The sequence below is a fragment of the Lutra lutra genome, chromosome 2, assembly GCF_902655055.1.
Source record: "Lutra lutra chromosome 2, mLutLut1.2, whole genome shotgun sequence".
Lineage (NCBI taxonomy): Eukaryota > Metazoa > Chordata > Mammalia > Carnivora > Mustelidae > Lutra > Lutra lutra.
Genome location: NC_062279.1, coordinates 195,406,879 through 195,433,958, shown reverse-complemented (window position 1 = coordinate 195,433,958; position 27,080 = coordinate 195,406,879). Strand labels below are relative to the sequence as shown.

Below are 27,080 nucleotides of genomic sequence, written 5' to 3'. Positions count from 1 at the left end.
ACTACAGCAATCTGTTATTAGTTATGCAATTAAAATAACATAAATTGTAGCAACAATAATCTAAAATGTGAGGGAAAAAGAAATAAAATTATAAAGTATAGGAATTACATTGAAGTTAAGTTGTTATTAGTTTAAAATATGTTGTTATAACCTTAAAACAGTTTATGTATACCTCATGGTAACTTCAAGGGAATATCCTGTAGTAATTGCCCAAAAGAACATGATAATGAAGTTAAAGCATGCTGATACCAAAAGACATCAAAATCACACAAAAATGTAAGAAAAACAAGGAAAATGGATCTATAAAGCACTCAGAAATCAACAAAATGGGAGTGGTAAGTCCTTACCAATCAATATAGGCATACCTCAGAGATCTTACAGGTTTGGTTCCAGGTCACCACAATAAAGCAAATAACACAATAAAGCAAGTCAAATGATTTTGGGGGATTTCCCTGTATATACAGAAGTTATGTTTATGTAGTTCATTAAGTGTGCAACAGCATTAGGTGTAAAAAACAATGTATACACCTTAATGAAAAATACTTTATTGCTAATCATCATCAGAGCATTCAGCAAGTTATAATCTTTTTGCAGGTGAAGGGTCTTGTCTAATGCTGGTGGCTGCTGACTGATCAGGGCAGTGGTTGCTGAAGGTCAGGATGGCTGTGGTAATTTCTTAAAGTAAGACAAACAATGAGGTCTACCACATCAATTCTTCTTTTCACAAATATATCTCTGTTGCGTGTGATGCAATTTGATAACATTTTATCCACAGTAGAACTTCTTTCAAAATTAGAGCCAATCCTCTCAAATCCTGCCGCTGCTTTATCAAGTAAGTTTGTGTAATATTCTTGACTGTAGTCAGCAGTCTTCACAGTATCTTCACCAGAGTAGATTCCATCCCAAGAAATCACTTTCTTTGCTCATTCATAAAAAGCAGTTCCTCATTCCTTCAAGTTTTATCATGAGGTGGCAGCAATGCAGTTACTTCTTCTGGATTTACTTCTAATTCTAGTTTCCTTGCTATTTCCACCACATCTGGCATGCCTCCCTCCACTGAACGTTTAACTCCTCAAAGCTGTTCATGAAGGTTTGCAATCAATTTCCTCCAAACTCCTGTGAATGTTGATACTTTGACTTCTTTCCATGAATTACAAATGTGCTTAACAACATCTAGAATGGTGAATCCTTTCCAAAAAGCTTTCAATATACTTTGCCCAAATACATCAGAGGAATCACTATCTATGGCCTCTACAGCCTTATGACATGTATTTCTTGAATAATAAGACTTGGAAGTCGAAATTTTTCCTTGATCCATGGGCTGGAGAATGGATGTTATGTTATTATCAGGGATGGAAATGGGATTAATTTCATCGTACATCTCCATCAGGGCCTTGAGTGATCTCATGCGTTGTCAATGACCAGTCGTATTTTGAAAGAATTTTTTTTTTTCTGAGCGGTAGAGCTCAACAGTGAACTTAAAATATTCAGGAAGCCATGCTGCAAACAGATGTGTGTTTGTCATCCATGCTTTGTCGTCCCATTTCTAGAGCACAGGCAGAGTAGATTTGGCATGATTCTTAAGATCCCTAGGATTTTCAGAATGGTGACTGAGCATTGGCTCCAAGAGATACTCCCTATAAGGGAGTCAGCCTCGCCTGTTTAGCTTCCAGGCCAGGCATTGATTTCTCCTCTCTAGCTATGAAGGTCCTAGATGACATCTTCTTCAATATAAGGCTGTTTTGTCCACACTGAAAATTTGTTGCTTAATAGGCACTTCTACTGCTCAATATAGCTAGATCTGGATAACTTGCTGCTGCTTCTGCATCCGCACTTGCTGCCTGTACTTTGCACTTTGATGTTATGGAGATGGCTTTTTGGCTTATACCTCATGAAACACTCTCTGCCAGCTTCCAATTCTTCCTCTGCAGCTTCTTCACCTCTCTCAGCCTTCAGGGAATACAAGGGAGTTTTGACTTTGCTCTGGATTAGAGTTTTATTTAAAGAACCTTTATGGCTGGTTTAATCTTCTATGCAGATGCCTAAAATTGTTCTTCATATCAGTAAAAAGGCTTTTTGCTTTCTTATCATCCCTGTCTTCACTGTATAGTACTTTTTTATTTCCTTCAAGGGCATTTCTTTTGTAGTCACAACTTGGTTAGGACTTTTGTACAAGAGACCCAGCTTTTGGACTGTCTCCACTTTTGACATGCCTTCCTCATTGAGCTTAATCATTTTTAGCCTTTGATTTAAAGTGAGAGATATATGGGTGCCTGGGTGGCTCAGTTGGTTAAGTGTCTGCCTTCGGCTCAGGTCATGATCCCAGGGTCCTGGGATCGAGTCCCTCATTGGGCTCCCTGCAAGGTTCCCTGCTCCTCCCGCTCCCTCTGCCTCCTCCCCCCTGCTCATGCTCTGTCTCTGTCTCTCACTGTCTCTGTAAAATAAATAAATAAAATCTTTTAAAAAAATAAAATGAGAGATATACAACTCTTCCTTTCACTTGAACATTTAGAGACCTCTGTAGGATTATTAATTGGCCTAATATAAATATTGTTGTGTCTCAAGAAATAGGGAAGCCAGAGGAGAGGGACAAAGGGGGTATGTGACTAATCAGTGGAGCAGTCAGAAAACACACAATATTTATCAGTTAAGTGTGCCTTCTTATGTGGGTGTGGTTTGTGGCAGTCCAGAATAATAATAGTAACATCAAAGATCACTGCTCACAGATCACCATAACAAATATAATAATGAAAAAGTTCGAGATATTGCAAGAATTACCAGAATGTGACACGAAGACAGAAAGTGAGCAAATGCTGTTGACAAAATGCTCCTGTGGGCCCCGGGTGACCCGGTTGGCTAAATCTCTCATGATCCCAGAGTCCTGGGATGTCCTCCTGCCTCTGGATCCCTGCTCTGCAGGGAGCCTGCTTCTCCCTCTGTCCCTCCCCACTCATTCTCTCAATCTCTCTGGCTCTCGTACTCTCTCTCACAAATAAGTAAATAAAATCTTTAAAAAAATTTGTAATTGGGGCACCTGGGTGGCTCATGGGTTAAAGCTTCTGCCTTTGGCTCAGATCATGATCTCAGGACCCTGGGGTCAAGCCCCGCATCAACCTGTCTGCTGGCAGGGAGCCTGCTTCCTCCTCTCTCTCTCTGCCTGCCTCTCTGCCTACTTGTGATCTCTGTCTGTCAAATAAATAAATAAAATCTTTAAAAAAATGTAATAAATTATTTTTTAAAAAAATGTCGCTGATAGACTTGGCTTGGTGCAGGGTTGCCACAAACCTTCAGTGTGTGAAATATGTAATATCTGCAAAGCACAATAAAGAGAAGTGCAGTAAAATGAGGTATGTCTGTAGTGACATATGTCAATTATTTCTCAATAAAACTGAGAAAAAAAAAGGTATACTAAAAAAGAAAAAAAGAAACCCTCTCTAAGATCATTACCCCTTGCTCTCTTAGGAATAGAGCAGTTTTAAAAATGCTCTTTTGCCTTTACTTGTGGTATTATATTTTTGAGGCAATACTACTACTTGTAACAGGTGAGGGGACTGAAAACTTCAGTGAAAAATGCATCTACCTTTGTCTTTTATCCCAGCCAACCCCTTGGATGCTGTTTTTCTTTTTTTTTTTTCCTTTTTATATGCACAGTTATATCAAATATTTTATAATCACTTTTATGTAGTTTACATTATTACTCTATGATTTACCAAATGTTCTAACCTATATTGTTTTATGAGAATCTCATTATAAAAGCCTATAGGATAGATTAGATAAATCATTGTCATCAACAAAGGAATCAAGACAAGAAAGTTTGATCTATTAAGAAAACAGAACTAGGGGTGGTGGGTTGCTCAGTGCCTTCAGCTCAGGTCATGATCCCGGGGTCGAGCCCCATGCTCAGTGGGGAGTCTGCTTCTCCCTCTTGCCTCTGTCTGCTGCTCTGCCTACTTGTGCGCTCTCTGTCTCTCTCTGTCAAATAAATAAATAAAATCTTAAAAAAAAAACTCAGGACTAGTTGTAAAGCATAAATCTTCTAACTACGGAACCAGGACTCCACTTCAGAAGGCAGTATAAGAGGGTTGAAAGGGTGTAGGCTGTGGAGCCTGGCTGATCCACTTAGAGCTGGGTGATTTAGGCAAAGCTAGAAAACCTCCCTGGCCATATGCTTTCTTGTTTGTAAAATGGAAATATTAATACAAATATTGCAAAAATTAATACTGAGAAAACATCAATTAAATGTTTGTTAAAAGTTCTGGTACATAATAAACATTATATGTGTTATATATTATATATATTAAAAAAATAGTGTGGGTTGGCACACTGATATTTAGCAAGGGCCAATTTTCTACATTAGTGAGTACTGTCTAGTATTTATTATAAATGGAAATACCAGAGAAAAATACTAGATTTGGTGAAGCAGCCCTTGCTTACTTCCTGGGTAAATCCTTCAGTAGCTCTGCAGTGAGCTCATGCTAAAATCTAAACTCCTTGAGCCTAACTACAAAGCTCTTGGTGAGGGGCGCCTGCGTGACTCAGTGGGTTAAAGCCTCTGCCTTCTGCTCAGGTCATGATCCTGGGGTCCTGGGATCGAGCCCCACATCAGGCTCTCTGCTCTGCAGGGAGCCTGCTTCCTCCTCTCTCTCTCTGCCTGCCTCTCTGCCTACTTGTGATCTCTTTCAAATAAATAAATGAAATATTAAAACAAAAAACAAAGCTCTTGGTGATTTGCTTCTGGGCCACCTCTCCTGCTGCTTCCCTGCCCCCACTCTGCATTCCCCCACTCTGCCTTCCCAGTCTCCTGAGTGGGAGACTTGCTTTTTTTTTTTTTTTTTTAAAGATTTTATTTATTTATTTGACAGAGAGAAATCACAAGTAGGCAGAGAGGCAGGCAGAGAGAGAGGAGGAAGCAGGCTCCCTGCTGAGCAGAAAGCCCGATGTGGGGCTCGAACCCAGGACCTGGGATCATGACCTGAGCCGAAGGCAGCGGCCTAACCCACTGAGCCACCCAGGCGCCCCAGGAGACTTGCTTTTAATGCAGTTGGATTTTGTGTGCTTGGTAGGCAACACTCAGCTCCTTCCTTCACCTAAGTAATTTGATCATTATGCCTAGGTATATATGGCAGGACCCTTCCCCAACTTCTCCAAGATCGTGTGCCAATTATCATTTCATATGTAGCTTATCACACTGAACCAGAATTGAGTTTTTCCTTGTTTGTATAGTTCTGATATTTGATCAGAATAGAAATCACTGTAAAAAGTAAAGGTTAATCAGAGAAAAATTCTTTTCTGTACTGAGAATTTGCTACTACCAGAGATAGTATGATTTGCCAACCAAAGCAAGTTAATTTCCAGATAACTGGCAATAGAGCTATTATTTTTCTTTACTACGTGCATCAGTATGAGGAAAGATTTGCCTGTCTGTAAACTTATTGTGAGCAAACCCCAATGTCTGACATTCCTTATGAGATATCATCAAAGTATGTTATACTCTATGAATTTATTTTTAGTGAATAAATTTTAATAAGTCATGTCTTTGTTTCTTTAAAGACACTGCTTTTAACCATGACCAGTCTGACCTCATTACTGTTTTATTAGTAGAGTCAATGTAACTCTTTTCCTAAATTTGTAATTATTAGAGTTTAGAATCTCTGGTATTATAGAGTCTTTTTTCTGAACTACAAAATTGCCAACTAAAAGATTGTATGATTTTGCCAACCCAAACAAGTTAACACCAAGAAATTTGGCAGTAGAATACTTCATTTTAAATGACCAAAAACATCAATGAGAAGAAAGTTCTACTGATTAGAACATGACTAGAAAATAATTAGTAGATATCCTGTGGTCCCTATCCCTTTGTGCTTTCATCAGCTATGGCTTCTTCCCCCTCCTTCTTTCTTATGAGAAAGTCTCAGAATTCATATGAACTGAGCCACTATCAACCAACGTAAAATAATTTTTTTCTGCTTTAAGTGTGATTTGATTTTACCTCTAGGAAAACAATTAATATAAAATATATGTTTCTTAATGATTTAAATTTCTTGGGAGGGGATGGATTTATTCTTTCGCTTATTCTAGATTTCCTGGATTATTTAGACTGTCACTTACTTTATGAAGTACTTTAGATTTATAACCTGATAGGAATTCTTAATATTGCAAGGGAAATGGGTAACATCTACCATGTGAATAGAATGATGTTAAAAAATAAACTTATTAGAGAAGAAAGTTTAGAATGTAAAGATGAATGGCTTTTTAAGTAGAGTTCAGTTCGTGTTTCATTAGTGTATTTAATTCTAACCAGTAGCTAGTTAGTATATTTAAAGAATTATCCCTTTTGAACATATTTTTATTTATTCTAAAAATTCTAGCAAATATTTCAGAAATATCAGTGCGTTAATATTGTATTCTACTGAGCCAAGAATCCTTCAAAGTGAATATTTCTCTAGATGGGAGGAATAATAATGATAATTGTTGTGAAGACTATTACCACATAATTTCTAACTCTCAACAACAACCCTGTGGAATGGTATTATTATTCCAGTTTATTAATGGGAGATTGGGTTTGGAGGAAATTAAGTAACATGTATTTGGTTACACACAAAATAAACGGACAAGATGGGAGCCAGAAGTGTTTGATGGTGAACATCTTGGTTATACCCACTATGCTAGAGATTACATTCATGTAAATGTACTTAGTATTATGATTTATACTTTATTTATGCATATAATTTTTCAAGGACGGAATCATGTTTTATTAAAAAATCACGTTTGTGAGAAATTCAATTAATATAAGAATAATACAAATACAGGCAATGTGTAGAGAAACAGGGAACACTTTTATCAAGAAAATCTCACTACCATCAATGTTAGAGCAATTGTATAGAAATATTTATGTACTGGGCGCCTGGGTGGCTCAGTGGGTTAAGCCGCTGCCTTCGGCTCAGGTCATGATCTCGGAGTCTTGGGATCGAGTCCCGCATCGGGCTCTCTGCTCAGCAGGGAGCCTGCTTCCTCCTGTCTCTCTGCCTGCCTCTCTGCCTGCTTGTGATCTCTCTCTGTCAAATAAATAAATAAAAAATCTTTAAAAAAAAAAAAAGAAATATTTATGTACTTACATCAGGAAAAAACTTGTTTTTTTCCTGACTTTGGGATTTCAGAGAAGCTGGCCACAGTGGTATTTCTGTTTGCGGTATTGAGCAATAGCATGAATAGTAGTCTTAACAATTTTTCAAAATGCACAGAATTGATTTGCATTTAATAGGTTTTTAATATGAGTCATTGTTGAAAACCAAGGACATAATATTAGTGGTGGTTTTCAAACTCTCTCTCTCTCTCTTTTTTTAAAGAAGCAGAAATTCATTCAAAAGAATCACTGTGGAAGCTCAATATATGAAACTGATAACATAGTTGTTGGGTTTCCTGGCTGTGTTTTTACGTCTCCCTCCCTTCATCTGTTTGTGCCTCTAAGATATCTCTTTCGAACCACAGAGGCATCATGACTTCAGTGTGAAAACCACTCTGTTAAGATATAAAAAGAATTTTGCACGGAACATCAGTATACTATGATCCTGACTTGTAGCTTTCTGATAATCTAGATAAAAAAAAACAAATTATAATATGAAGTCATGTTTACTTTGAAGATTTATTTATATTTCAGAGTGAGAGAGAACGCACTTAAATAGATGTTAAATAAATATTTGCTGAATGAGTTTATCCTCATTCTTTGATAGTGCCGTATTCCATATACCTGGAATAGAAGTTAAGGCAGTGAGCTAGACTTTTTCCTCAGTTGTTTATGCATTATATATATCATATAGGATTGTATAAGGATGCAGAGACTACAAAAACTATTCACCAATGACTTAAGATGTTGAGTGCTTGCCGTTTAAATGTTTGGGAGGGAAGTTTCAGGGGAGAAGTTTGCTGATTTGGGTTCAGTGGCTTCATGATGTCAGGATTAGAATCATTGCAGGGTTTTTTTGGCCTTACTCTCAAGCTTATTGTCTCACGATTGTGAGAAAACTGATGCATCTCCAAGCTTCTCATCCAGTTCAGAATGAGAAGAGAAAGAGAAAAGCCAAGAACCATTCCAACAGCCCTATTCCTTCAGCTAGGACAACAAAAATTTCCCAGGCACTGGAAGGTAGATTTCTATTTATGTCTTATTAGTGAGACCTATGTAACAAGGCACCAGACCCAGGGAAGGTGAAGATCATAGTGACATGATTGTCATTATTGATCATGACCTGTCGTATGGTACTAGACACATCGCCACTCCAAACACAGTAAGAATCTGATACCAAGGAAGGAGAAAGAATGTGAATATTTAATAGCCATAAAAAGCATCTTTGAGAATACCACAGAAAATGTCAAACACTTTCACTTTATCTCTTTTTTTCACTTTTCCTTTCTATACTTTGTGAAAGGAGAAATAGCTAAGTGCTGAGGTTATATTTTGACCAAAAATAGACTCTTGAGCAAAAATGATTGCTGCGAGATAATCAATCTTAAAGCTTGCTAAGATATATAATTAATTGTATTCAATAAACTGACTTAAAAATTACTTTCTTGTCATCATGAATGCTGCTAGCTATTTTGAGATGGATAACTATGGCTAGGTCATAAGTAGTAAAATGTTTATATTCAACCACCTAAAATTATTAGCCACAAGTTTTGTTGATACTTCTGTCTGTATTGCTGTACATTCTAACTAGGTTTTCATGATAAATGGCTACTCAAAGATTTTTTGTAATATAATTTTTTCTATTTTAGATAATAAAGAATAATTTTGTAGGGTTTACATCAGCATTAAATTTTAATTAAGGTGTAAGACTGACATAAGCATAATGACTGAAGTTGACAGCAGAAATTTGGGTCACTTATCATTTTACAAAAAGGACTATTGGACTACTCAGTTTTTTACTCATTTTTTTTGGAAATGCCATCACCTTAAAATGCATACTGTGAATTTGTGCAAGTTTCTGTTTTAGTTCATGTTCAGATCCAATCATCATTTTTCCTGCCCTGAAGGCTTGAAAGCTAATGATTATATAGATTGTTTTGTAGTTTGTGGTATTTCAGTCAAGCATTAGGGATAATTAGGGACTGGGGTAAGGATGCATTCAAAACAAAGAATCAGCTTTCTATATATTTTTCATTCTATGTTTATGTGCTTTTTGTCTTCTAAGGACAAAGTTCATGTATTTGAACAAATATATGTCCTGTTTTGCCCCCAATTAACATGTGCAAAGCATAATGAATAATAAAATTAAAAATTAGGAAAAGAGGGTTCATAATTATTTTGTTCTTTACACTTTCACTTTCAGGGATCTTGTAACTTAGTTGAATCTTTGGAAATTTGATACTAAATTTGTAACTTACTGCAAACTAGTTGGATATTTGATACTAAACTCTGATTTTCCCAGGAAAAACTAATGTCTTTTCTGTTTAGGTTAATATATGTGAAGATTTCCATCTTATATACAGTACTCTTAGAATTTTATGGTAGATGCTGGGTTCTGTAGCATACTATTCACAATTCATTGATTTAATAAAATTTGTTGAGATATAGGGGTTAAGAGTTTCAAAGGAGTAAACCTTTGGATTCAGCAAGTCCAACATTGGACTGATGTGATATAGAAGCAAAAGAAAGAGCTTTGGAGTTAGATAAGACTTGGATTTATATTCCACCTATGTGTTTATTAGCTCTGGGACCTTGGACCACTGCCCTATTTAACTTTTCTCAACTTCAAATTTCCTTATCTGAAAAACAGGGGAAAAACATACCAAAGGATCATTGTTAAGACTAAGTGATATATGTATATTAAGCACAGACATATAATTTTATTAGTTTCAATCACTAATATTACAGATACAAAAATTGAGTCCCTCAAAGTAAATTCATTTCTATAAGCTTACATAGTAGCAAACCAGAACCATAGACTTAATGAATATTCTCTGTGCAGTGAACCATTCAAAAAGTGAATTGTGAATAAGCACATTTATTTCAAGTATTGAAGATTTACACTCTTTGGTAAGGAATAGCTTCTTACATATACAGTGTGATGTGGAACCGAGTAGCTATTAAATGTGTGTATTCTGTGATGTGATGATTTTCAAGCCTGTTATGTCATTTAATGTTTACTTTTCTCTTTAGAATAAAAACAATATGTAAAATTTGACAAGTTTGGTTACCACACCTGACAAGGTAGCTGCTGAAAACCATATGGTTTTGGTCTTTTCATGCCATGTGTCCTGTAAATGTAGCAGACTGCTCGTTAGTCATAATTTAGCTGTCAGTGGATTTCAGTGTTACCTGTGCCTAAAAACTTTGTATGGAATAAACAGTGGATACTAATTCTGAAATCCTCTTTGCCATCTCCCCGAGTTTACAATTTTAGAGTTTAATAACTATTCAGAAATCTTTAGTTTACATTTCTTATTAAGTTTTGCTTCTTTCGGAGTTTTATGCTTTGTAATATGAAATTCTACTGCCTAATTTTCAAAGAACAGAGGCTAAAACTCTTTATGATGATGAAAAATATTTTGAAACAAAATGAACCAAAAGAAATAAAAATAACAAAATGGGCAGAGATGAAAGTATTTTGAAGCAATTAAAGGCAATAGTTGTTGTACAGAGTCAACAACTAAGCATAATATATTAACATTGAAAGGGACATCAAAGGTCATTTTGTTGTTCTTTTTTTAGAGAGGGGGTGACAGGGACAGCAAGAATCCTGAGCGAGCTCCACCCCCAACGGGGAGCCCAACACAGGGCTCCATATCTTGACCCTGAGATCATGACCTGAGCTGAAATCAAAATTCGTACTCTTAACCAACTGAGCAACCCAGGCACCCCAACAAAGGTCATTTTAGAGATCACTTCAAAGATAATCTGAATTTAAGTAACTCACTTGGGAATGTTATTGGAATGTTGTTAATAATAGAGTATTAGATGTTTCAAGGCATGATGAAAGGAAAGCAGACTCTGGAATAAAAGAGACTGGAGTTTACCTTCACATTCTGCCACTTAGGAATTGTATCACTAAGAATGTCTTCCTCTGAAAATAACAGCAAATCACTTCCTCAGTGGATTAAGCAACAAAATTGATATATTTTTTTTCTGACATAACAGAAAGTCCTAAGAGAAGCAAGTTTCAAATTTAGATGGATTAGCTACTCTATGATATAATTTGGAACCAAATACTTCCCATCCCTTCACTCTGTCAACCCTAATCTGTAGGTTTTGCTCTCTGCTGATTCTCCTTATTTTCTCTAGATGGCTGCATCAGTTCCAGGAAATACACCCATACCCAGCAACTTTCAAAACAGCCAGGAGTTTCCTTTTCTAATATTTTCTTCTCCAAAAACTCCCTTCCCTTCAGATCACCTTCACAGCTCATTGGACAGAACTGAATCAGTAGTGAGACCACATAATGGAACTGAAATAAGTTCAGTATTGCCATATTGTGGACAAGGAAGGAGGGAAAAGACTGAATGAAACTGGTGAGGAAAATGGAGACCAATCCTGGAAGGACTTATATTAAAAGAAATGAAACCTAACTATAAGGTTTGAAGTAGGGGAGTGACACGATCATATTGGTTGCTTAGAAAAATCTTTCTGAATACAGCTTTTTGAAGAAATTGTCAGGGATCATGCCTTTCTACAGAGAAACCAGTTACGACTTTCTCAAGTGAAAAATTATGGCAAGAACTTGGCTGGCTTGGTTATGCTGTAGAATGAAAAACAACAGCCAGTTCAGAGAGTTAGATATAGGAGATCATTAGAATGGATATGGTTTGGTCACTGATTCAGTGTGTGAGTAAAGGGGAAAGGAGACAAAGATGACTCACTGATTTCTGGATAGAACAAGTAGTTCTATGTCATTGCTTTCCCCAAGGAGGAGATGTTTGTTTTTTCTTGTGCAGGGAAGATACTTTGTTTATTTGGGTGATGATTACATATCATGAATGTGTTAAAAGCAAAAACAAAAACAAAAACAGTAGGCAGTTTTATAGATTGATTGCAATTTCAGGAGAGAGAAATAAACAAAATATATGGATTTATGGGGGTCATTAACATCTACATTATATCTGAAGATAGAAATTCATGAGCCCCTCTATAGAGTTTCTTATGTAAGGATATATGCTGATATCTTAAAGCAAGCAACAAAATATTTACTAACCATTTTCCATCCTAAATAGTCTAATTCAGTATGTGTGGACTGGGGCCGAGACATTTACTCTTTCAAAAAGCTTCTTTTATTTTTAGTCCTATGTTAAGTTCTAGTCAAGATTCATTGGTGTAGAGTGAGAAGTGAAATTGGTCTATAAAAATTAGAGTATTGGGGCGCCTGGGTGGCTCAGTGGGTTAAGCCGCTGCCTTCGGCTCAGGTCATGATCTCGGGGTCCTGGGATCGAGTCCCGCATCGGGCTCTCTGCTCAGCAGGGAGCCTGCTTCCCTCTCTCTCTCTCTCTCTCTCTCTGCCTGCCTCCCTGTCTACTTGTGATCTCTGTCAAATAAATAAATAAAATCTTTAAAAAAAATTAGAGTATTAATCAAAGCCAGGGTTTGAAGTTTGGTTCAGGTAGAGTAGCTTATAATGAGAATAATAGCCAGAGAAGTAGAAGAAAAATCACAGAAATATGTTGTCATTGAAGATAAGATATGAGAGAGTTTGTCCGTGGGGGTATGGACAAATACTGCCAAATTAGGAACTCAGAGCTACATGATTATCACAAATCAACTTGCTAACAGAAGTTTTGATAAAATGGTAAGATTGAATCCAAATTGTAGTGGGTTAGGTAAAGAATGAAAAGAATATGCAGAAATAGACAGGAATATTGACAACTCATTTAATAATTTGAATTTAGAAGAGAACATTAGCTGGAAGAGAATATGAGATTTATTTTTAATATTTTAACTAAAATTTTACAAAGTATTTTGTGGTTAATTTATGAGAAAACTGATTTCCCAAAGAGTAGATTTGTTAGGGAATATTGATGGACCATTTGAGGCCATTGTTAATTTATAATACATATTTAATTAGATAATTGATTATGATATTTTATTCTTAAGCAGTGTTCAGCACCCATAGTTCATGTACAAAGTAAATTCATTCATGATCAGAGTTTAGATAATGGCCTTTGGATGTCCAGAGAGATAGATGGCTGTAATCAAGGTATCTTCTATTCTGGCTCCAAGGAAGGGACTTGGTTGTGGGAAGCCATAGGGAGTACTTGTGGTTTGTCATAAAGACGTCAAGTATTACTTCATGGTTTCTTCTTTCCTTGATTTACCTGCTGGGCTCTGAATAAGACTGGAAATTATCAGTGTTCTTTTTTTTTAAGATTTTATTTATTTATTTGAGAGAGAGAGAGAGAGAGCAAACATGAATAGGCATGGTGGGGGGAGAGGCAGAGAGAGAAGCAGACTGCTTACAGAGCAGGGATCCCGATGTGGGGCTCAGTCCCATGACACTGAGATCATGATCAGAGCAGAAGATAAATGCTTAACCAACTGAGCCACCCAGGTGCCCCATCAGTTTTATTTTTAAGCCTATACATTTGTTAGGAAGATTAAATTAAAGAATATATATAAATTACTTGATAGAACATCTGACACATAGTATACACTGAATAATTTTTTAAAATTTTTCTATATTCATCCTTTTTCCATATTCATCCTTTTTTTTTTTTCCCTGAAAGAGGTTATACACATAGGTTGCTCAGAATTGGGCGGGGGGGGAGAAGTTCTCACATTCATTGTCTTCAGAAACACTGTTAGTTATGGATTTTTGCCTTCAAGTAGAGCACTGCCAGAAATCTACATAACACTCCTAAACTTTTAACATAATTTTTACCAAATTTACAAATTTAGTTTTCCAATGGGAAACACATGTACTCTTTCCCTGCACTCATATTGTCAACTTTTCTTTGTTCCCTGCAGCAGTTGTCAAATTATAAAATTTAGCCTGGAAGCAAGAAATCACATCTGTGCTGACTGGGACCATGGAGAGAGGCTGGACAGCTGTACATCTGGGGTTTGTTCCCACAGATCAGTAAAATGCGTGCTATAATTGAATCCTGTAGCCTTTCCAATATTGTTAAATGGAAATCAATAAGCAAGCATCTATCAAAATCCTAACTGTATGCAATGGGACTTTGATTTACTGCCTTTAAAGAAAAACAGTGCCATCTTCTCTGCTATGAATCCAAAGTATTCCTTCCTGCTGTGGTGAAGGTCCAACTATACCATTACAGTTGTGTGTTGTTTGTTTATGTAAAGATAGGGAAAATTAGGAACAAAGTAAGTGTAGGAATATGCCACTGACACTCTATTTTACCTTCGTGTTATCAAGGATCATACATTGTTTCAGAGCCTTGTGCAACTAACGGTGGTGGGATGGAGTGTCCTTGAGCTGTCTTTTGACTCTAAAGTTTCAAAACACCTTCATCTGATTGTATCATTTTCCTGAAGAATCTAACAAATTTGTTTCTGCTTTTTATGACTAATATTAGCAAGATGTTAAGGAGGAAGATATGGAGTCAAAATGATACACGGAAAGTTATGAATATTTGAAAGTTATAATCATTGAAGAGCATATTTGAATTATTAACTTAAATTAATCTTTAATTGTTAGAATGTGTGAAGTTGAGAACTTAGCAATCTTCTCATGCATATTAAATTTTACTCATTCTATCCTTTCCTTCCCCCACTCTTGAATCCCAACCAAAAGAATGAGTTAACAACTTTCTGACTTTTCTGAAAGTAAATTCTTTAAAGGCTTTTCTCTGTTCAAGAAAGCGTTAAATTTATTAGTGTATAGTAATAAAATTAAAGTATACTTCAGATTAGTTTGAATTAGTTTCAGTTGTAATCTGTTATTCGTCTGGATAGACAGTTAACTTATTTTTACTTCCTAAAAGTTCCTGTATTAGTTAATCATTTTTTCCTATATTAACTTTAGGAATTTGTAATAGACTATATACTCATTGACCCCTGAAGAGTTATTTCTCCTGGAGAATCAGTCTTCTTAATTACTGATGAGAATACCAACTAATATGCCCATTTTCATTGTAATTATAAAATGGCTGAGGAAAATGACCTTGAAGACTGTCTTTCAGTTTAATAGTGTGACTTTATTTTTAAAATATAAATAATAGAATAAAAACATTTTCCATAAAATTTCTGATATCTAATTAATGTCTTTCAGAATAACTGTGGTATCAAACATTCCCTCTAATTATATTCATTAGTGGCTTCTCCCAGACAAGTTTTAATTAAGTTGTACAATGAGGATCAATACTCATTGTGTATTCATTGCAATTTACAACAAGCATATATACTGTCCAGAACAATTTAATTACTGTAATTGTTGCATAGAAGATACTTAGTGACTGTGCTCCATTACTGCCAATCTCCCCCTTTAATAAATTCGGTAATGAAATTGGGTAATGAACTTCTGAAAATGCCCATTTATATATACCCTATGTCTAAACTTCTGGTTTCTATGTTACTAGCTTAAGTAGTAGAGGAAATGGAGGCATTAATAATATCAGTGTTGTCGTGTTTTTTCATGCATGCCATCATGAATGTTGAGAAATTATTAAAGCATAAATAAGAACACTTATAATAATAGTTACATTAGTTATATGAAAAATGATTTAAGGGTTTGGATAATAAGAATAATCTATTTCCCCCATATATGATTTCAATTTTTATTACTCTTATTTCCTTAAATTGTAGTATTTTAATTTATTTATAAGGAATGCCTCCAAATATGCTAACTTCTATTAATGAAACTCGTACTACTGCTGTGCTGCACAAAGAATATGAAAATAGAGATTTTCTGAGAGCATCATAGGTGTATACCAGCGTTTCTTAACTTTGGCATTAGTGAAATTTAAGCCAGATAATTCTTATTATCTCGGGCAGGGAAGTTTTGCTGTGCATTGAGAGATGCTTAGCTGCATACCTGGTTTCTTCCCGTGAGAATCCAGTAGCAAATACTCCTCCCACTCTCCATTTTTTACAATCAGAAATGTCTCCAAACATTATCAGATGCCCATGTTGAGAACCACTGGTGTGTGTTGGTTCAGACACACCCTCCTGATCTGCCCACTGACCAAATGATTCATTAATAAGACAAACAGCTATTCAGCTCTTCTGAGTGCAGGCTAGGTCATAGGCATGGGTCAAACATGGTATTCTTTTAAGGGAACAATACAATTCTGTATATTCAGTGTTTTGGAGATAATGATTGGGTGCTAATAGACTATTCAGTAATAATACTTCATCTAGATTTAAGAAAGAGGAATAGAGATGGCTTCTTAGAGGTAACAGTTCCTGAAATATGTTTTGTTGAATAAATGAAGTTAGCGATTCAAAAGGGTGGGAAGGACAAGCTAAAGCAGCAAGTGCAAAGCTTGGAGGTATAAGAAAACTAACACTCTCCATATCTCTGTATCCATACATCTATATATCTATTTCTATTTCTATGTAAATATCTCTATCAACTATCTACTAACTCCAATTTTAATTATTTTTCCCGAGGCATCAAATTCCAATTTCCTCTGAATTATATGAACAAAATTACAATATAGTAACCTGCAACTAATTGCCTGAAACATCTAATTTTACTTTTTTAAAAATTTATAATTTAGTAATCATATGTATAAGTATCTTTCTTTGCATTGTATGAAAACATGTTTCCAAAACAAAAACAATTTTAGACAGTAGTAGGAAATGACATAGGTTTATGTCTTATAAACTTCCTAATTTATAAGACATTCCTAATCTATTTCTTTGAAGAAGAACTTTTGACAAGATCATCAGAAGAAGGATCATGTACGTTTCTGTTGTGGGTATTTTCATGTGCTTAGTAACGTATGCCAATATTGAAAATTCTCAATAGATGTATTAACAGCCCAGCTAGTATTTTGAATTCATTCATTTAATTTCACATACACATATATATTTTCAGCCAAAAAAGAGTTAAGAATAGTAACTTAGATTAAAGTTAATTCACGTGAAGGTAACTAAATTTAAGAAGGAAATCTGGAATTCTGTTGGCAGTAATGGATATTTGAAGATACACATGTTACTAAGAGGCCTACAAGGAATGTTATTTTTCTCATGACAGGCTAGTTATGAATTCCTAGAATTCCTATTCACATCAGTTTGCCACTACAGGATTAAGTTCAGTTTGACTGCCATCATAGTAGAAGGCCTTTAGCTTGCTGATTTGCTCTATTTTATCAGGTCTACACAGATATGCTGCGGTTCAATATCAAAGGTGAATCAAGTGAATCGTAAGGTTGAATAAACATAACGATTTAGGTTCTGCACTCCCATGGTATTTAGTCATGTCTAGACATAGCCCTAGTGTCCCAGAAAAACTAAAATGAGGACAAGGACATTTAAGTTTAATGTAGCTTTATCCCCATGGAAACTAGAAAAGCCAACAATAGAGTAAAAAGAGTATGGATCTAACTAAAAAATTAGATTTAGTGGGATGACTGGTGGATTTGTAAGGTCAGTGGGTAGTGGAATAGTTCCAGTTTGTTTTTATCATTTTAAACAAGAGTCTTCAGCTAGCCCAGTTTCTTCTAAAAAAGAATAATCCAACAAATTATTTATTTTATTATTCTATAAAGCCACTCTGATATGTGTAGGCTAAAGATGAGGCAAACATTCTATAGGCATGGATTTTTAGAGTTAAAGAGCTCAGAACCTAATGAGAGAAATATACAAGTATTTTGAGTACACACATATCATAGAAGGCTGCCATATATATATGTGGTATTGAGTATATTTCTGTGTTTTCTAAAAATTTTTTTAAATTTTTTATTTTTTATAAACATATAATACATTTTTATCCCCAGGGTACAGGTCTGTGAATCACCAGGTTTACACACTTCACAGCACTCACCATAGCACATACCCTCCCCAATGTCCATAACCCGACCCCCCTTCTCCCAACAGCCCCCCCAGCAACCCTCAGTTTGTTTTGTGAGATTGAGAGTCACTTATGGTTTGTCTCCCTCCCAATACCATCTTGTTTCATTTATTCTTCTCCTACCCCCTTAACTCCCCATGTTGATCTCCACTTCCTCATATCAGGGAGATCATATGATAGTTGTAAAGTTTTGGTTTCTCTTTATATAACTAGTATTACACAGACTGTTAACTTAGTGAGTAAGACATATCTTTGGATAACAATGGATAATAAGGTTTAAAAGCACATAACTTCTATAATACATAGAAAATTTTTATTTCAATTGTGATCCTAATGTTCTTAGTTGTAATAATTTCATCTTATATTTTCTAAGATTTTATTTATTTGACAGAGAGAGACAGTGAGAGAGGGAACACAAGCAGGGGGAGTGGGAGAGGGAGAAGCTGGCTCCCCTAGGAGCAGGGAGCCCATTGCGGGTCTTGATCCCAGGACCCTGGGATCATGGCCTGAGCCAAGGGAAGACGCTTAAGGGCTGAGCCACCCAGGCACCCCATCACCTTATATTTTGTTGTAAGAGTATTGTAACACATTTCTCAGTCTATCAGCTATTACTACTTTAGTGCTCCAGCTTCACACTTACAGATAGAATCTTTTTCTTTCTTTCTTTCTTTCTTTCTTTTTTTTTTTTTTTTTTCCCAAATTGGTAGCATTTCAAGGTAGTGGTTCTTGAAGTAGTATAAGGAAGAAGCTTCAGTACCTCTGACTAGGGATAACCCAGTTGTTTCCCTTTTGGGTCCATATGCCATGCTCATTCAGATGGTTTCAGCTCCCTGGTGGGCCAAGGTAGATCACTTGGAATACGCATAATAGGCTGGAAAGATGATCATCTGTGACCCAGGTCTGAAGCAGTTTGACAGTTTGACGACTCAACATCCCATAAGCTAGTTTAATTTGGGCCTGGGGAGGGAGAACAGTAGATAAACCTGTTGAAATATAAACACTGTGTGTGTATCTGTGAGTGCATGTGTGTACACATAGTCTTTCATGGCTTCCTTTTGTAATAATGATATTCGGGCTTCCATTCTGGCAGTTCCAAATATTTTAGGATATCCAACCATAATTGAGGTCTACATTTCAAAAATGTAGCTGATAGTTCTATAAGAAGCACATTATAGACTATGGTTATTTGTAAGTAGAAGATATTTTGGGGAATGCAGTCGACACTTAACTCTAGCAACAACCCTGAGAGCTGCTATAATTTTCTTGGCTTAGTTATGCGTGTGTGGATTTATTTCCTAATTTAACTTGCAATTTGGATTACAGATTTCGGTTAATATCACAAAAAAAAAATCTTACAAACTTGGGGATAGCTTATTTCTGTTTAATGTAAATTATTTGTTAATTGCTTCATAATAGCTTTCCAGAAGAAAATACAATATGTTTAGTCACAAATTTATGGCAGCTTAATCCCCAAATTGAGAGCCTTTAAAGGAGTGACATAGTCCTTAGTTTTCTGTTGACTTTCATTTTTTTTCTTTTTCCTTTTACTACTTCTTTTCTTTCATTCTTATTTGACAGAAAAGAGCACTTAGAGTAATGACTTGTTTACGTACTGTTGCTGTAATTGTTTTCCACATGTTTATTCAAAATCACTTGTTCTTATGCATCCAAATAGTGTTTTCATTAAATTATAACTCTTGTATTCATGATGAATACTTAATTTAATTTCAGCTATGTAAGAAATATGCACTTTATTAACACTATGAAAATAGTGATACTTTTTTATACATTTGACTCAGTTTTGTGTTCTTTTTCTTTCAGTGAATTTATTGGATTCACGTACTGTCATGGGGGACTTGGGATGGATTGCTTTTCCAAAAAATGGGGTAAGCCTTTATATTTTCCCAACAACTTAAGCTACCTGAGTGGACATCATGTTAAATGTCAAAAATGAAAATTAACTGAAAATATTTTGATTTGCTATTATCCTGGTTATGTTGACTAGGAAATAGAGATTAACATGTCAATGACCAGTGTTGATTCAAGCACAATTTATTTTGTATTTTATTCACTACATTAGGGAATGAAAATGATATAAGAAATTCCTTTAAATTTTACTGAGATTAAAAGTTTCTTAGACAATCAAGTAGGTAATCAGAGTTTTCTTTCAATTCTTTAATTTTTCTTCAGTGAAAACTCTCAGAAAGCTGTTTCATTGGAAGATTTTTATAATCAGCAATTGTTTTTGCTAGTAATTTATTTTACTGGTGTACATTAGAAATAATGTGCTTTAGGTAAAAATTAAGTAAAACTACAGTCTTAATACATAGATTATATTAAAAAGTATTTCATTATCTTCTGCTCAATTAAAAGTATACTATATTATCAGATGGAATATTAATATAAGTAAAATAGTGTGATATAAAATCATTATATTACACAGAAAATAATAACTGTATTGCATGACATTAAAAACAATTCATATTTTGAGAGATTTTTATTTATATATAACTTTAATATTTACCTATTTTATAATTTTCAGACTCAAACTACCTAAATTCATTATAGAACCATATTGTGGCAAGGACAAATAGTATTTTTCAATACTCTATTTTGAGAAAATAATTTAAATGTTTTGAATATTTAAAACTTTATAGTATAGTGTATATAAGTAATTCATTTAGAAAATTATTTGCAGTAATAATAGTTCCTATGAGTTCCAAAGTTAATTTTGGTGTAATTAAGTAATCTAACATTGTCATAACTCACATAGTCAAGACTTATATTATTTTTTTTTTGCAATTGAGGAAAAAATCAGGTATGTTATTCAGTCCTTTACAGAGTTATTATGGAGGTAAAACAAGTCGTATTAATTATTGTAATTCATAATTTATATGCTAACTTCCTAATCTCAGTGTGATTTCTTTCATTAAGATGGTATTTTGTTTTGGTTGTTAAAAATTATGGTTGCATTTAGAGACATACTCTAAATAAAGTATATTAACAGCTTGTTAAGCTGTTAGGACATAAATATAAGCTAAGGGGAAAAAGTATAGTACCAAACAAATATAGCCAGTGCCAACATAATGGTGTATATTCTGTTAGTCTCTCTTTTACCTTTCCTATATTCTTTCCTCTTCGTTTCTGTTTTCCTCTTCCCACTCCTCATCTCAAATTGTTTTTTTTTTCTTTCATCTATCATGACCCCTCTACAAGTACATGGCTGGATAATATCCATGTATGGGAACCTATAGCTGTATTTTGTACTCTGAATTTTTTCACATACCAAAAATGATCTGTTATGTAGATATTTTAAATTGCCCTTTCAGGGATGATAGCTGATAGGTGCGGTTGAAGTTAATTTTTTAAAAGCCTGAGAAAATTTTTCGTATTCCCTTTGAATTTCGTTTTGTGTGTCTCCTCTTTCTATCCAGGAGTTATTCAGAAAAGGTTTGGCAGAGTCCATCTTTGAGGGTAAATCTGATTTGTAGTTGCTTTTGCAGTGTAAATTTTTGGGGGAGATTACCCAATTTTGTACAAAACACAACTACTTCTGTTGTAGCAACATAGTCCCTTTACATCCAGAATGAGCACTTTCCATTCTAACAACTTTATGCTTTCTTTTTCTTTCCATTATAATTGTTAGTATACTGTTGATTTTGTTGTTTTTAATTTTTTTAAATTTTTAAATTTTCAGTAATGGTGTTTTTTTTTTTTTTTTTTGGAGAGAGAGTATGTGGGGAGGGTGGATAGGCAGAGAGGTAGAGGGTGAGAGAGAATCTCAAGCAGGCTCCACACTCAGTGCAGAGACCAACACAGGGCTTGATCCCACAATCCTGAGACCAGGACCTGAGCCAAAATCAAGTGTCAGGTTGTTAACCGACTGAGCCATGAGGTGCCCCGTGTTCAGTATTTTAAACAATGTGTTTTATCTTCAACATTCTTATAATGTTTTGAGTTATGTTTCTTTGACATAGCTATGCCTGATGTTGATATTAAAAAAAAAAAAAGTTAAAGTAGAGAAACTCAGTGAATGTGCATTTGCCCCAGTAGGTACTTGTCCACACTTGTCCAATGTGTAGAGAACATAGATGTTTTATTTTGTGTTATGTCATTCAAACACAAAATAAAGGAAATATTAAAATTATAGCATAAAGAAATGAGTATTCAAAGTGTAATTAATTCTAATAAGAATTAATATATTACTCTATTGTTAGTAGGTTTTACCATTTATGATTAGATGATACATAGATCAAAAGTGAGGCCACCGAAAATTTTGGAGTAAGGGCCTCTGCAAATATTCTTCTCCATATAAGCCATGAGAAAACTGGCAAATATTGTCAGAATCGATTTTTCAGAACTCCAGAAATTAACCAGTTTTGGAGCAATGCAAGGATCATTTATGCAAGAAAAATGATGGAATATTGTTAGAACAGCAGCATTAACTTTAGCATTAAAAAAATTAAAGATTAAATTAGGTTAAAATTTTATTATTTATTGGAACTGGATATTGTCTTTTTTCTTTCCTTCTTTTAGTTTATTTTAATAGCTTTAGCATTTAAGGTTCCTTATGTCCTTTCCTGCCTCTCCAGCTGTGAGGTAGCCTTGAAAGACCAGACACCGGCTGGCTAGGTGAAAAGCAGCGGGCTAGCAGGCACGGGAGAGGCGGAGTGGGACAGGAGATTCTTCAAAGACTCGATCCCAGGGAGTTGTCATTATTTGATCTGATAGCTTCCTGGAAGACAGTTTTTGTAAGGCTGTATTGATTTGATCTAACTCAGAGCTCCCCCAGTCTGAACGCCATTATTAAACTAAGTAAATAAGAATATTCTCCTTTTCAGAATATTTTTCGAACTTCAGGCCTTAGGAATGAATGTTTTATTTATTCACCCCAAGTCTGCACCTAAGGATTAGGCAAGTATTTAAAAGAAACACTGTTATCCATCCCTTCAAGTCATGCACATGTTCCACACACTTCTTAGAAACAATCATTGCTCCTGTGATACTTTTTCTATGCTTGTCAACTCCTGGGCTTCCTATAGCTATCTCATGTTACCATTCTGCAGTGTTTCTACAAGTTGGCTCAGGTCCTGGCATATAAGAGAACTTCCGTAAATATGTATTAAAATGATAACTTACTTTATTGTTTTTAAAATTTATAAAATGGAGCACAAATTACTGAGATATAGTTTTACATCAAGATTTAAATAGTGGGACTGAGAGTAGAACTTGGCACAGTGCTGGCACTCAGCAAATATTCTTTCTTTGATCTACTGCATTTCTATTCTCCTTATACCAAGAGATCCAACTGTTTTGTTTTTTTTGTTTGTTTTGCTTATTTTTCCATATAAGTATATCCATTTGAATTCCTTGTCAGCATTAAAGATTGAGAGATTCCAAATACGATCTGAATTTCCAGCTTCTCTGTTTAGTTGGAACTTTCAGAACTGGAATTAGCAGCCCAACAGCCCAAAGCTGAATAAAGGTTGCTATTTTGTGAGAGTCAGCAAATTATTTAAGTTGCTAGTCTGTAATGTTAGCAGTATTTTAGAGTCATTTAATACTATACAATCATTGGAGCACCTGGGTAGCTCAGGGGTTACGTGACCGACTCTTGATTTCAGCTCAGGTGCTGACGCCAGGGTCCAGAGATCTAGCAGAGTGGGGCTCAGCGCTCAGAGAGTAGAGTCTGTTTGTCCTTCCACCCCTCCCCCCCCCACTTGTGTGCCTGCACATGTGTTTCTCTCTCTCTATCAAATAATAAATAAATAATATCTTTAAGAACTACAGTCATCAGGATTTTCTTTTGTTTCAAGAGGGTCTTTAAAAAAAAAGAAATCTCTGATTGTTACATGCTGGGATAGTTTCTTCTAGATAGATTTTCTTTGAGTACTTCCCCTTCATCAGGAAACATCATTCAAATCTGGGCTTCAGCATGCTCTCTTTAGCCACAGTATGTGAGAGAGACTGTACGTGTATGTGTATGCACGTCACGCACACATACTTCGTGCTAGTAACTTAAACTCTCCTTCCCTTTTTTTAATCTGGACATATCTAGAAGTACTATGTTACAGCAAGGTTTGCTATTTATGCAAATTTCCTGCATGCATTCATTCAACAGGACTGGGAGCTTAGTATGTGTCAGTGAGTTTTCTAGGCACAGTGAGTATGGCACAGAAGAAAACAGCTGAGGCAGCATTATTATTTTTAGAATGAGTAATCAAAGTATGTTAGAACAATGTGGTAGATGAAATGTTTTCTATCCTATCTTTTCTTTCTATAGATGTGTAAAAGTGGCAGAGAGGTGACAGTATTCGCTCAAGGTCTCTCTGGTAATTTGTGCCACACTGGGAAGACCACATGTATTGTATTTGGCACATCTGGTATCATATCACTGTTTCTAATTGTCTTCCTGTGAAAAATACTTCAAGTACATAAATTCACTTAACACTAACAATGACAATGCAAAAAAAGATACTTAGTATTATTCTTATAGATGAGGAAAAGGAGGCTCAGTAAGGGTAAGTGAATTGCCCAAGGTTAGGCAGCTGTAAAAGACATTCTATTTCAAGCCCCGCTCTTCCAGGAGACTGATTATTTTAAACCAGAGGCGAAGTCCTCCAAACAGTTAGGTCTCCAGAACATGACTGGGTTCTGGATGGTGCCCAGATTCCTAGTTTATAAAAAAGAGGAATTGATGCTGAAAAGGAAATTCACCTGAAAAAAGTTTTAAATGAGCCAGAGTGGGTTTCATTCTATTCAGTGCCAGATCATAAGTATTTGAAAAAAATGTACATATAGCACATAGGTGCTCAAAAGTATGTTGTGTTGGAGGAGGAGTCAAGATGGCGGAGAAGTAGCAGGCTGAGACTACTTCGGGTAGCGGGAGATCAGATAAATAGCTTATCTAAAGATTGCAAACACCTACAAATCCAACGGGAGATTGAAGAGAAGAAGAACAGCAATTCTAGAAACAGAAAATCAACCACTCTCTGCAAGGTAGGACTGGCGGAGAAGTGAATCCAAAGCGACGGGAAGATAGACCACGGGGGGAGGGGCCGGCTCCCGGCGAGTGGCGGAGCAACGGAGCACAAAATCAGGACTTTTAAAAAAGTCTGTTTCGCTGAGGGACATCGCTCCAGAGGCTTAACTGGGGTGAAGCCCAGGCGGGGTCAGCGCGGCCTCAGGTCCCGCAGGGTCACAGAAGGATCGGGGGTGTCTGAGTGTCGCAGAGCTCACAGGTATTAGAACGGGGAAGCCGGCTACAGAGACAGAGCCGAGGAGTGAGCTCTAAGCTCGGGGTTACCTTGAACCGGTCGCAGGCTCGGTCAGCTCGGAGCGCGGCCGGAGGCCAGGGTGATGGGAGTCATTGGGCGCTGTTCTCTGAGGGCGCACTGAGGAGTGGGGCCCCGGGCTCTCGGCTCCTCTGGGCCGGACACCGGGAGGCCGCCATCTTCACTCCCGTCCTCCGGACTCTACGGAAAGTGCTCAGGGAACAAAAGCTCCTGAAAGCAAACCCAGCAAACCCGAGCGGATTACTCAGCCCAGCCCCGGGTAAGGGCGGTGCAACTCCGCCTAGGGCAAAGACGCTTGAGAATCACTACAACAGGCCCCTCCCCCAGAAGATCAACGAGAAACCCAGCCAGGACCAAGTTCACCTACCAAGGAGTGCAGTTTCAATACCAAGGAGAGTGGCGGAATTCCAGAGGAGAAGAAAGCAAAGCATGGAACTCATGGCTTTCTCCCCATGATTCTTTAGCCTTGCAGTTATTTTAATTTTTTTTCTTTTTCAATTTTTTTTTCTCTTCTACTGCTAAATTTTTTTAACTTTTACCATTTTCTTTTTTAACGTTTTTTAAATAGTTTATCTAAAATATATATATATATATTTTCCTTTTTATATTTTTATTGGCTTTCTTTTTTTAATAGTTTCTTTTTTTTTTTTCTTTCTGAACCCCTTTTTATACCCTTTCTCCCCGCTCACGATTTGGGATCTTCTCTGATTTGACTAAAGCATATTTTCCTGGGGTTGTTGCCACCCTTTTAGTATTTTACTTGCTCCTTCATATACTCGTATCTGGACAAAATGACAAGGCAGAAAAATTCACAACAAAAAAAAGAACAAGAAGCAGTACCAAAGGCTAGGGACCTAATCAATACAGACATTGGTAATATGTCAGATATAGAGTTCAGAATGATGATTCTCAAGGTTCTATCCAGGCTTGAAAAAAGCATGGAAGGTATTAAAGCAACCCTCTCGGGAGATATAAAAGCCCTTTCTGGAGAAATAAAAGAACTAAAATCTAACCAAGTTGAAATCAAAAAAGCTATTAATGAGGTGCAATAAAAAATGGAGGCTCTCACTGCTAGGATAAATGAGGCAGAAGAAAGAATTAGCGATATAGAAGACCAAATGACAGAGAATAAAGAAGCTGAGCAAAAGAGGGACAAACAGCTACTGGCCACGAGGGGAGAATTCGAGAGATAAGTGACACCATAAGACGAAACAACATTAGAATAATTGGGATTCCAGAAGAAGAGGAAACAGAGAGGGGAGCAGAAGGTATGTTGGAGAGAATTATTGGAGAGAATTTCCCCAATATGGCAAAGGGAACAAGCATCAAAATCCAGGAGGTTCAGAGAACCCCCCTCAAAATCAATAAGAATAGGTCCACACCCCGTCACCTAATAGTAAAATTGACAAGTCTTAGTGACAAAGAGAAGATCCTGAAAGCAGCCCGGGAAAAGAAGTCTGTAACGTACAATGGTAAAAATATTAGATTGGCAGCAGACTTATCCACAGAGACCTGGCAGGCCAGAAAGAGCTGGCATGATATATTCAGAGTACTAAATGAGAAAAACATGCAGCCAAGAATACTATATCCAGCTAGGCTATCATTGAAAATAGAAGGAGAGATTAAAAGCTTCCAGGACAAACAAAAACTGAAAGAATTTGCAAATACCAAACCAGCTCTACAGGAAATATTGAAAGGGGTCCTCTAAGCAAAGAGAGACCCTAAAAGTAGTAGATCAGAAAGAAACAGGGACAATATACAATAACAGTCACCTTACAGGCAATACAATGGCACTAAATTCATATCTCTCAATACTTACCCTGAA

At 36.0% G+C, this 27,080-nt stretch overlaps 1 protein-coding gene across 10 annotated transcripts in view; it reads left to right on the top strand.

The window, feature by feature from the left end:
• EPHA5 (EPH receptor A5) overlaps positions 1–27,080 on the top strand; it is a 356,553-nt gene that overhangs the window by 14,084 nt on the left and 315,389 nt on the right. For all 10 annotated transcript variants that reach the window (XR_007125337.1, XR_007125335.1, XR_007125336.1 and 7 more), the window contains exon 2: positions 19,782–19,846. Coding sequence is in view for 7 of the 10 variants with exons in the window: in XM_047719425.1 (XP_047575381.1) it covers positions 19,782–19,846 (65 nt within the window). In the remaining 3 variants the exon portion in view is untranslated. The remainder of the gene's footprint in view (positions 1–19,781; positions 19,847–27,080) is intronic.